Source organism: Crocuta crocuta, unplaced genomic scaffold, assembly GCF_008692635.1.
Source record: "Crocuta crocuta isolate KB4526 unplaced genomic scaffold, BGI_CrCroc_1.0 scaffold130, whole genome shotgun sequence".
NCBI classification, from domain to species: Eukaryota; Metazoa; Chordata; class Mammalia; order Carnivora; family Hyaenidae; genus Crocuta; species Crocuta crocuta.
The window spans coordinates 11,080,472-11,093,097 of NW_027527920.1; the positions used below are offsets into that span (position 1 = coordinate 11,080,472).

Here is a 12,626-nt window from a genome sequence, read left to right on the forward strand (position 1 = left end):
GGTATTTATGAGCAATGTTCAGTAGTGTGGAAAAGGAGGTACGCACAAATGAGAAGAACTAGTGAACTCTTAGCCACGAAAATCCTGACATCAGGATTGGTACCCTCAGCAAATTGGATCTCTGTCGCCATCATTCCACTGGCTGTTGTGGCTGTGTCGTATTAAAGTCCTCTGCCACTGTCCATCCTAGTGATTTGCACTAAGGAAATCTTTTTTCAAATCATGACTGTTCAAACTATTTTCTGTGTCTCCCTTAATAACCTCATTGCCAACCATTTCATAGATAAAATATCTGACACACAGAGGAGATCTAAGACTTACCTATAGGTAGTAGAGGATACAAGCTGGAGCTAGATGCGAGAACTCTTACTTTAGTTTCTATTTATTTTTAAAATGTTTATTTATTTGAGAGAGGCAGTGTGAGCAAGTGTGAGCAAGTGAGGGGCAGACAGAGGAGAGAATCCCAAGCAGGCTCTAAGCTGTCAGCACAGAGCCCAATGTGGGGTACAAACTCACAAACCCTGAGATCATGACCTGAGCTGACCTAAGACTCAGGACCCTTAAATGACTGAGCCACCCAGGCACCCCTAGAACTCCTAAATTTTAAAATCTAGCTCTTCCAGTTGTAGTGGACATTCTTTTTAGAAAAAGGCAGGTTCACAACACTGGCCTCAAACACTAGGATGTGTCTTGTTTATGAAAAGAGTAATGAGTATTGAAAGACACTTGTTCATCCCCAGCCAAACCCCAAGGCACACAGCCATCACCAGAAGCCCCTTCAGGCCCATCTTTAACTCAGTGCAGTTCTTAGATATGAGGCTATTTTAAGGCTTTGCCTTCAAAATGTCTGAAATGCAAGCACGTACCAACTCCAGCTTCTAAAAATGCCTCACCATGATGCTAGCATGAGGCAGAGTCCCACCCCCCAGTGGGCTCTAACATCTCCTTACCGTTTCCCCTGGAAGGGGTTTCAGTTGACTCTCCACAGCAGCCATCTTGGCGTCCTGCAGTTCATTCTTAAGTGTCTGCACAGTGCTCAGAGCTGAATCAATTTCCATAGGACCACAGGCTTCATGGGCCTGTCAACAGAGTTGGGAATATGTGTACGAAGGCTGCCTAGGAAAAGTGTCCCTAGTACTTTGCAATGTACACAACACCTTTCTGGATGGACCCAATGATTCTCCTCCACTGGCAACCGGAGGCAAGTGGAGGACACATCTCCTGAAAGCACTTCCCACCTCAGTCAGGACAGTAGTACTAACCTCCCTAAATAGTCAATTATGTATGCCTTGTATGTGGATATACTTGAAGCCTCCTGGAAGCTATTTTGATCGGAAATGCATGTGCTGCTCAGACTAAGAGGATCCTTCTTCACTGTGTCTGGGTTCTAGAGACAGAGCACCAAGCACAGTATGCATGCACACAGGGACTTGAGAAGCATGTGGGGAGTGAATGAAGAAGGAATGAGTGAATGAACCCAGGACTATGGGGACAAGTCTTCATCCCTTTTATTGATTCCCTACAAAAGTCTAGACTATAAATTATTGCTTTTCCATACTGAAGATTAATCAAGACTTTTTTCCTTAGTAATTAAGGAAACGACTCCATTCTCTTGATCATTTAAAATACTGGTCTTCAAATCCTTTGATCATGTTCCCCCCCATACACATGTTAATAAATTATATGTGTATAATTATTGATCAGTATGTCAAATACTGGTAAATCTTAATTTCTTTTTTTAGATAATAGTGACAACAGCAGCAGTTGTTTGCTGATTGATTGCTACAGAGGGGAAACCGAGGCACAGAGAGGTTAATTAACTTGCTGAGGTCACCAAAAATTAGTTGATGGCAAGGCCAGAATTTGAAGGCAAGAAGTCTGACTCCGGAGCCTATACTCTTAACCCTTACACCATATAAAACAATATACTTAAAAGCTCTCAGTATCTTCTTATACCCAGTGGACCGCCATGTCACTTGAGTCCCACTTGGAGGCTCACTGCTCCAGAGCGGATGAAGTGTGTACAACTCTGAGGCTCACGGAAGAAACTTGTAAAATGCAGATGTCCAGGCTCTATGACCAGGCATGCTTCTTCAGTTGCTCAGAGGTGAGGCCCAGGAACCTGCAGTTTGAATGCTCCCAGGTAAGGCCAGCCAGATGGTCCTCAGGCCTCCAGTTGAGAAACACAGCTCAACTTTTTTTTTTTTTTTTTTTTTTTTTTTTTTTTTTTTACTGAGTATCATCCTAAAGCTCTGGAAATGTTTCTTTGGTGATACAGCACACTGCTCCTATTAAGAATTCAAATCAGCTTCTAACCTTCTTCTCTTTCTCATGTATGAGGCCTCTTGTTTCTATAAAGGGATTGCTACAGTGAGGAAAAATGAATCCATGCCAGAACTTCATTCTAATAACACATCACGCAGCACAGTACTAAGGTCTATTGGTAATTAATAAGTCCTGGAAACAGAAACTTATGAATCCTTAATTCTGTCCTATTGAGGACTTTGTTAAGATGAAGGCTCCCATGTGAGACGTAACAACGATTCAGGGCAAAAAGGTAATACAAGTGACCCTCCCCCCCCACTGAATATTTTTGCTGCCTGAATAATTTATTAAGTTCACAAAATAATACCTGCAAGATGCAGTCACTTATTTTGGCCTAGAATTTCCTGACACCAAGAAACATGACTCCCTGTCTCCCTTAAGTTTGTGAAAAATGGACGATTGCTCACCCCAGGGTACGGGAGGGGGAGCCTGTAACCTGCCTTAGTTTAATGAGAGTCATGTGTAACTGGAAGGTGTTTAATGGAACAGACGCCTCTGCCAGGAAACATGCTCAGCAGTGTCGGGTCCTGGGTCACCCGCGGGTGCCGCCCAGCAGTATGACATCTCAAGCCCCATTCCTCATGAGCTAACTGCAGGAGAGGGTCCACTTGCCTTCTGCGAGGCGGTACGCAGCTCCGCCAAGCTGGTGGCAAGGTTCTTGGCACACTGGCTCAGCTGCATGGCTGCGGCCTGGTCACTCACAGTGGGCACTGCGGCTTTGGCAGAGGACACCATCTTGCTTCCAGGCTGTAAAGGGAGGAGCGGAAAGTAAGACAACCCCTGAGCAGCAAGAACCAGAGAACAGAGACCCAAAGAGAAATGCCAGAACTTACTTTGCTCTAAAACAAGGAAGAGTAAAATCATCTGGGTTATCCCTGAAAATCACCACCCCAGATTCTACGGGTAGTACATTCTAAGAATGAGAGAGAGAGAGAGAGAGAGACAGAGAGAGAGAGAGAGACAGAGAGAGAGAGAGACGGACAGAGGGAGGGAGGGAGGAAGGAAGAAGTATGTGTCATTGAGAGGTGGCAAAATTAGAATACAGCTTGAAATCCCATTAAAACAGATTTCAGAGAGAGTTTATTAAATACATTTCTTTGTGTTTCTTAGAATAGCTCTTTAATCTGTGTCTCAAATCTACCCAAAAGCCCAACAGGCTGACAAGATGAAAGAAAATGACCTGTCACATCGTATCTCACTACCTCGGGTAACTTCACCATGCGCGGATGTCTGTGTGCATGCATATCTATCCTCAAAAATAAGATCATCCTGTTAATTTTATTTTTCAAATGCTTTGTTTCACATATTCTATACATATTTTTTTAAATATTTTTATTTATTTCTAGGAGAGAGAGAGAGACAGTGTGAGCAGGGGAGGGTCAGAGAGAGAGGGAGTCACAGACTGAAACAGGCTCCAGGCTCCGAGCTGGCATTCAGCACAGAGCCCGACGCGNCTAAGCCACCCAGGCGCCCCCACATATCCTATATTTTTAACAGCTGTAGAGTATTACAATGTATGCATCTATTAATATTTCTCAATCCTGTGCTGTTGGACATGTTTCCATTTTTTCCAGGGTATGAGAAATGGGTATGTAGCTAAAATTTTTCACACATTCATAATTTTCTTTGTATAAAACTTTAAAAGTATAATCTCTGCACCAAAGAATATACACACTTTTAGGGGTTTTAATACAGAGGTTATAAAAACTTCTCTTAGTGAAGCTGAAACAATTTAAGTGTCAGAAAATAAACATTAATGACAGATATTAATATTTTTAATATTTAAGTAACTCATGAAAATTCATTTAAAAAACCAGCCTGAGATGTGAGTAGGTGACTTCACACAATAAAAAAAAAAAAAACTGAAACATGAAAAATATTTAGCATTTTCACTATCATGGAAATGTGAAAATCACAGGATAAGAATTTCACTGAGAAATTGTCAAGGACATATTTTTTAAATGCTTGATTTCCCAACTTGGAAACGATGTATTAGAAAATGTTCTCCATGTAATATGCATTCAGCCTTCCAGAAGGACACTTTTACAAGACGTGCGAATCAAGTTGAAAATGCATCAACTTTTTGGTCAATTCCATTTCTACTTCTTCCTTCCTTCCTTTCCTTCCTTTCCTTCCTCCTTCCCTTCACTTCTTTCTTCCTTTCTTTTCTTCCTTCCTTCCCTCCCTCCTTCCCTCCCTTCCTATGTTTGTTTATTTTTGAGAGAGAGAGAGACAGAGCAAAAGCAGGGAAGAACAGAGAGGGAGTCATAGAATCCAAAGCAGGCTCCAAGCTCTGAGCTGTCAGCACAGAGTCCGATACAGGGCTCAAACCCAAGAACCACGAGATCACAACCTGAGCCAAAGTCAGACGCTTAACTGATCAAGCCACCAGGCACCCCCATTTCTACTTATTTCTAACTCAGCCTTATTCTTTTAACTATCTGATTTGTCTAGGAGAGCAAACTTCACAGAATGAAAGAAAAAGCAAATCTCAGAGTGGGCACAGAGTGGACCCTGGACCATGTCTACATGGCTCTGTCATACTCCCCTGGAAGCCTGGCCGCAGTGGGGACAGTAAAACTGGCTCCAGGCCCTCCAACCATCTGAATGAAAAGGGAAACACCTGTTCAAGCCACAATCCTCAATGTCCCAAAGACAAAAATAAGGCATTGGCAATCCTATTTCTGGGAATTTATCCTCAGGGAATAATTCAAGAGGGGTACAAGGATTTGAGTGCACATCAAGACCTTCATCCTATCATAGGTTGTTTATGATGGCAAATAATTGAGAACCACCTGTATGTCTAGGGGGATAGAATAGCTAAACAGAGGAGGGCCATGCCCGTATGATAGATTATTCAAAATCATACATGCTCATAGTATAAGTGTTAATGCAAAACACACAGAATTTATACACAATAAATCCCAATTAAAATAATGTATACATATAATACGTGTGTGTGCATGTAGTTATGTGAGGAAATAACGTTAAAAATGTGAGGACATAACGTTAAAACTTTCATGGTCTTAGGGCACCTGGGTGGCTCAGTTGGTTAAGGGTCTGACTTGGGCACAGGTCATGATCTCATGGTTTGTGAGTCCAAGCTCTGTGCTGACAGCTTGTACGCTGGAGCCTGCTTTGGATTCTTTCTCTCCTCCCTCTCTCTCTGCCTCTCCTCTGCTCACTCGCTCTCTGTCTCAAAAATAAACATTAAAAACTCGATTATTAAAAAAACCTTTCATGTTCTATCTCTGCATGCTGGAGTTATGGCACTCGAAAAATTAACCCACCAGGTATATCACTGGGTCCTGTCACCACAGGCTCAACTAGAAAGGGACAGGGAAGAGCATCGCCTGATCACCTGAACACTTCAAGAGATAGAAGCAGACAGGAGGTGCTGAGGGATCTGAATCCAAATAGAATGTCAAGAGGGAGTTTTCTCACCACTTAATATTCTCATTTTGTTTTCTTTAAAACAAACCCACCCCTTAGCGCACAAAGACTGCCAACACCTAACTAACTGTACAATTGGCACAAGAAAAGATCACACCTTTGGAGAAGATGCACTTATACTTCCTTTCTTCTAGTACATGAATAATAGCATTAGCCTCTCTGGAAATTGGCAGACTTAGAGCGATACCTAGTACCAGGCTGTTCAACAACACTTGCAGCTTATTATGTGTTTTCCCTCACAGAGGAGAAATAAAAGATGAGCCTCCCCAGAAAAATGAATTATGGGCTACCTCCCAGGGCAATTTCCCTGCTTATTAGCATTTCGCTTTGCCAAGCTAAATCCACCTCTCCTGGAAAATGGAAATTCAAAGGGAAGGCCTTCCAAGGTCTGCTTACTGCAGAGACTTCTCTGTGGCTGTGAAACTGGGTGATTCTTCTCCCTGAGGAGAGAGGGCACCCATTACCCCCGTGGGGGACTGTGGGTGTGACCAAGGCGAATGCTCCTGTTACCTGCAGGAAGTTCTGGCTGGAGATGATGAGAGCCAGCTGGGCGCTAAGGTCTTCGGCTTGGGCTTGGCTTCCTCTCACCCCCTGCACCAGCTGAGGGATGTGGTCAGCCACTGCCTGTAGGAAGCAAGGAAGATGAAAGCAGAGCACATTCGGCATGTGGAACTACCAACACAGGGTGGAAAATGACGCCAGTGACCGATGTGTTTAGGATGCCCTATTCCACCTGAGCAATGCTTATCCCAAACCCTGGATTTACCCGGCACTTTTAGGCCAGCTGGGTCCTCACCCACACTGAATCCTAACCCAGTGCCTCTGGGTGGCTGTTTCCAACACACACTCTACCATGAGCTCCTCAAAGGTCCTCATACACTTAAGCACAATACAAGTCTCCGTAAGGTGGCCTTAAAAGCATTTGCCCACTTGCAACTAATACCAGTGTGGCTAATGACCTTTTAAAGCTTCACAGCAGAGAATCAAAGTCTCTACAATTCACAGGCGGATAAACTCAAATCACCCGGTCCAAAGAGGAGAAGAAAGTACGAGAACTACTCAAGTGCCAGCATAGGTCAGTGCTTTGATTCCTCACTTAGCAGGTATGCAATCTGTCCACCACGTTTCATGCCACCACAGGTCTTCTTTGTCCAAGTAGCCCTCTCATTTCTCAAACTGGAAACCCCAATGCCCAGGGCGGACGAAGAAGCAGCAGCATTCCTGAGGGGAGACCACTTCAAGGAACAGTTTCCCACAATGCCTTAGGAGACCAGCCTACTACCTTTTCTGTGTTTTCCCCTCAGTGACCACCCCTCCTCTGACTGACCAGGTCCTCAAAGGTCAGAGCACACAGTGGCCACTACTGCTGAGGAAGGTCCCAAGTGTATCCCAGTCCGCTGACCATTTTTTTGAACCCATTCCAGCAAAGGTTAAAACAACTATTTCCATGAGGTTTTCCTCAGATCCTCTTGAGGATTGCTGGCTCCAGTAATCTGGTCCACTCTCCTCTCTGCAATGAAACCTGATAAATAGTAAAGCTCTCATTTCGTGACGGTGATAGCCACACATTGAGTATCTTCCGTCTCTTCAGAAACTGAGAGACTGAAGTGACTGCAGTCACTGCGAGGGGTGATTCAACCTATAGTATCTTCCTGGACATGATGAGCAAGTGCTCTTGGAGAAGGGTTTTCTCACCTGTGTTGGCGGCTGAATTGAGGCTCTAACAGAAAGCACACACCCTCTGTGGGGGCCTGGCTCACAGAAAAACCCCTTCTTTCTGTGTACAGTCCCAGGGCTAGGGCCTGACTCCATTGCCGAGACTTTTCTGCTAGAGCACATTCGCTCTTCAGTCGGGGTCTGGCCTCAGAGAACCTGGACTCAGGACTTGGAGAGCTCTGGGTGGTTCTTAGAAGCAAAGCCACTTCTGAGGTGGAAGTGGAGACAATGCTCACATGTGAACCGTTTCCCAGAGGAGATGTGCAAAAGGAGAGCGAGCGCAGTCAACTCTCAGAACCTTAACACCAATCCGCTTTCCACCCAGCTGCCCCCACTCACTGCCAAGACCTTCGGGAGACTCGGCCAGACATGCCGCCCACACACGGGCAACGGCTACGTGATGACGCGTCGTGCCTGGCACCCTTCAGGGGTCTCCTGGGAGTGGACCCCCTGGGCCCTCAGAAGCGGCCCAGGTCTCAGAAGGACAAACACGCAACAGGAGAAGGCGCCGAAGCACAGCATCACTGCAGCCACACAGGGTAGCACAGATCCTCAGGGGGCCATCGGTGCAAGACAGGCAATCCCCTCTCCTCCCAGCATGCACTGGGAGGAGGCCCACCTCTCACAGGGAGGGAGGCACTCTGGAAATTCAACGCTGCATGACTATGTCAGAGCCCTGAAATGGCCTAGTCATGAATCTCCTAGATTCGGTCTCCCGAAAAAAAGAAAACAACGCAGACAAAGGAAAGACAATGCTGGAAAAAGCATCATACTCTACTTCCAAACACAGGCCATCCACTTAGGAGACAAAAGCCAGACGTGTGTGTTTGTGCGTGTGTGTGTACCTGGAACAAACTGCATTAGGGGCCCGGGTGATTAGTCTTAACTGAATTATCCGGGCACTTAGCCTCGTAATGCTATCAGGGCGTCTACGGCAGATCTGGCGCTCCGGCGGCTGCGACCTCACCTTGCAGCTCTGAACCAGCTGTTGCTGGGCGGCGGGGTTCTTGTTGGACACGGCCGCGTTCTGGGAGGCGGCGATGGTCTGCGTGGCGGCGGCTGCAGCCTGCTTAGCGGCCACCTGCAAGGCAGAGCGACAGGAGGTGAGCCGGGCCTTCACATACACACACACAGACACACACACACACGCACGCACGCACAATTCTATATGCACTGCCACTAAGAGGCTGGCACGGAACAGGTGCACTCATGCAAGAAAGGGACCTCCGGGCCCAGCCTCTGCCTCCTGAATGCCACTGACGAGCCTCGTCTAACAAGTGCCCTGTTATCTCTGTTGGTTTACCTTCCTTGAGACGAGCGAGAAAGACAGTCACGCCTGCTAGATCAAGTTCTGGTGTTCACTTGTCTTTCTCAAAAAGATAAGGGGCCATTAATTCCATGACCACGATGGCACTGATAAGCCGCATCCACTCTAAACGTTTGCAGAGAAACGTTTTCTTCCCACAAGTAGCAGAAGTGCTGCTGTGCTCCTGGCTTTCCCCTGGCCACCCGAGTGAAGCCTTGCTTCGGGAAGGCCCGGACTTCCCCACCAGAGTGCTTCATGGGTTTGCTCGCTCCCATCCTCCCGGAGGAGACTGGTTTTGTTTCAGGATCCACCAGACTACATGCAGGGATTCCTCAGACACGCAGGTTCTCGGCCTCCAATCTCCCAAATTTTAGCAGAACAATCTCTGCTGTGCCTTTGTGAGAGAAACTGATTTTCTTACAGAGTTTGCACCAATTGCTAATATCCTGCCCCCCACCCCCAGAACAGACGTTCTGAAAAATGACAAAAATATTTCTCATTGCTCCAGCCACACCTCTCCACCAAAGCCTGATTCCCCATTCTCCAGTCTTTCCGAGTCTGCATTTTCTATTGGGAGTCCTGGTCTCCCTAGGAGACCTAAAGGTCCTTTGTGAACATGGGCAGTCCTTAATACCAGGGTAAATTTCTATTTCTTCCTGAGAAAAAATTGTGAATTCTATTCAAGACTGCTAAACTCAGGGGCATCTGAGTGGCTCAGTCGGTAAAGCATCCAACTTCGGCTCAGGTCATGATCTCACCGTTTGTGAGTTCGAGGCTCGCAATGGGCTCTGTGCTGAAATCTCCGAGCCTGGAATCTGCTTCAGATTCTGTGTCTCCCTCTCTCTTTGCCCCTTCCCGACTCAAGCTCTGTCTCTGTCTCTCTCAAAAATAAATAAACATTTACAAAAACATTAAAAAAAAGAATGCTAAATTCAGAAAAGATTTTGCTGACTGAAAACGTGAGCTGAAGTCGTTTTTCAAATACAGTGTGAATGTGCCCTTGAACCTAAATGTACAGGGTGCCTAAACCAACATTTCAAATTGTTTTTAAGGTCCTTTAACCAATAAACTATATCATTAATCTCGATTTAGTCTCCTTTATATGGGAAATGCCTTATTAATTTGGTTATTCTTTTTTTTAAACATTTTTAAAATGTTTATTTTTGAGAGAGACAGAGAGAGCGAGAGAGTGAGCACGGGGGGCGGGGGGGGGGCGGGNAGAATCTGAAGCTGGCTCCAGGCAGCTGATTGGCTCTGTGCTGACAGCTCAGACCCTGCTGTAGGGCTTGAACTCACAAACCGTGAGATTATGATCCACGATAAAGTAGGACGCTCAACCTACTGAGCCACCCAGGTACCCCATGTTATTCTTTCAAATAACTCTTGGCAATCTAAAATAGACCTTCTAGGAAACCAGCCGCTTTACCCACCTCCAATCGGTTGACAATTTTTTTCTTGATGGCATTCTGGGCAGCGGCGTTTGTTGCCACCCGGAGACCTTCCGCAGCTTCTCTCAGTCTCTGCTGCTGGTCTTCATTGTCAGGATTGGCCGCAGCCCCCTGAGAAGGAGAAAACAGAGATGCTGAGAGGTCCAGAGGCCAGCATGCCACACACGCTGAACTTATGCCCTCGATTTTACTTTTTACCCTGGTAATACAAAATATCTAGAATAGAGAGCAAATGCTTCGAGCACCATCTTTACAATAAAGATGTTTCATTTCCTAACAACTAACAATCTACTGGGGGTGTTTCAAAGCTGCACCAGTCAACAGGAGAAATCCAATGGTAAAAATTAAACACTTGAGATCATAGCCTTGGTCATCCACGTAAACTGATGTGTGGTCAGCTATCCATGGTTTAAAAGGTGTTAAGATCATCTTCCCCTTGTGCCAATCTCTCAGGGAGAATTTTAATTGGCATGACAGATGCACCTCACTGTGGAAAGACTTTCCTGTCTTTCAGCACTGATTTATGTGAATGGGCTGAGAATATAGTATAGACACAGGGGAAGGGGTAGAGGGACCGGGGGTCTGGAACGCCATCCTCAATATTATAAGGAAATGTTGTTCATGGAAGACCATGCCTAGAAACCGCATTCCCAGAAAGCCTGAGTTGGAGAGTATAGCAAAGTAGAGCTGGTAATCAACTACAGTTAAGCAATGAGAGGTAGTCCACGCCCTTGACCGTGGCAGGGCAAGAGAAAGGCACCATGTATAGTACATGGCCACACTATGTTGCCGTAGGTTCAAGTGTCTTAGGAATGCAAATGGATTTTATTTATTTATTTTTAAAAATTTTCAATGTTTTTGATTTACTTCTAAGAGAGAGAGGCAACATGAGCAGGGGAGGGTCAGAGAGAGGGTGACACAGAATCTGAAACAGGCTTCAGGCTCTGAGCTTGCTGTCAGCACAGAGCCCGACGTGGGGCTTGAACTCACGAACCGTGTGAGATCATGACCTGAGCCGAAGTCGGATACTTAACCAACTGAGCCACCCAGGCACCCCTATTTATTTTTAAACTTTATTTATTTTGAGGGATGGGGGGCAGAGAGAGTGAAAGAGAGGGAGACGGAGAATCCCAAGTAGGCCCAGTGTTCAGCATCGAGTCCCATGTTAGGCTCCATCCCACGAACAGTGAGATCATGACCTGAGCTGAGATCAAGAGTCAGACATTGAACCAACTGAGCCACCGAGGCCCACCAAAATGGATTTTATTTACATGGGTGGGATTCTGAAGTAAGGAAAAGACTAATAGGTGATGTAGGAAGAGGAAGTAACTTCACTGCATGATAATTGAATCGAGACATAAAGCACATCTAACCTTCCTCTCCCACCTGCAAGAGAAGCAGCAAACAAGATTTTTCTCACAGTCTGGATGCTCTGTGACCGGTTCTTAATGTATACAGCTGAATCAATTTCTTTTCATCAACACTTTAGGGTGGTAATATTTGTTCACAAGGCAGAGACGAAAGCAGAAAGAAACTCTCCAATCATTGAAAATCAACTCTCAAATGTCTCCATTTTCCAAATGGCCAACTTGCCAAAGTGACCATTTACAAGAACCTATTTTCTGAACTATTATAAAAGTTATGGGGATTCATCCTGGCTGGTGACAGAAGTGTTTTGGCAATCCTTTCAGAGGGAATCTTTGCTCTTTCAAATTGTGACCACTTGAAGTAGCCTTGATTTTTTATTTCTAGCACCTAAAAAAAGTCTGCTTTTGTTTCTCATATGTGAAAGACTGTTTGGGCTACATTTGCATCGTTTTGCGAGAGTAGGAAAATAATTTTATATTTTTTGGTCATCAGGTATTCAGACCACTCCTACGCTGGCCTTCCTTTGGTATTTTGGGCAGCAAGAAACCATCATGTCTGCACTTGACTCTCAAGTAGGCATCTGGGTCCCTCCTTAGCAATGTCTCTTGCATGACGAATGCATGTTAGGTATGTGGTACTCATCCTTGCCTGGAGTCCTAGTTACTGGTTACGAAATGTATTTTTTTCTGCATATTAAATATATTTTTTGGAGCTCTATCACAGGTTCTTCAGCTTTGAACAAAATCCAGCAAGTGAAAATACTGCCGTGAATACTAAGTGACCAGCTTTAACTGTAAGAATTTATGAAACCACTTAACATTGTCCCATCTGATATAAACAATAAAAAATAAATACCTAAAAGAAACAAATTTCTGGTAACTTGGTGCATTCAGTAAGGTCTGGTGAGCAGTGCGTGTCTAGAAACAAATGTGCACGTTGGCCCTGGCTCAATCCTGACTACGTGATGGTAGGTGGAATCTTTTGGAGTTTTAATTTTCCCCTTTGTAAAA

At 45.1% G+C, this 12,626-nt stretch overlaps 1 protein-coding gene across 1 annotated transcript in view; it reads right to left on the reverse strand.

The window, feature by feature from the left end:
* TLN2 (talin 2) overlaps positions 1–12,626 on the reverse strand; it is a 425,012-nt gene that overhangs the window by 120,450 nt on the left and 291,936 nt on the right. The window contains exons 23-27 of the mRNA XM_077745320.1: positions 10,231–10,359; positions 8,462–8,575; positions 6,289–6,402; positions 2,938–3,072; positions 951–1,079 (exon numbers count right to left, since the gene is read on the reverse strand). Coding sequence (XP_077601446.1) covers positions 951–1,079; positions 2,938–3,072; positions 6,289–6,402; positions 8,462–8,575; positions 10,231–10,359 — 621 coding nt within the window. The remainder of the gene's footprint in view (positions 1–950; positions 1,080–2,937; positions 3,073–6,288; positions 6,403–8,461; positions 8,576–10,230; positions 10,360–12,626) is intronic.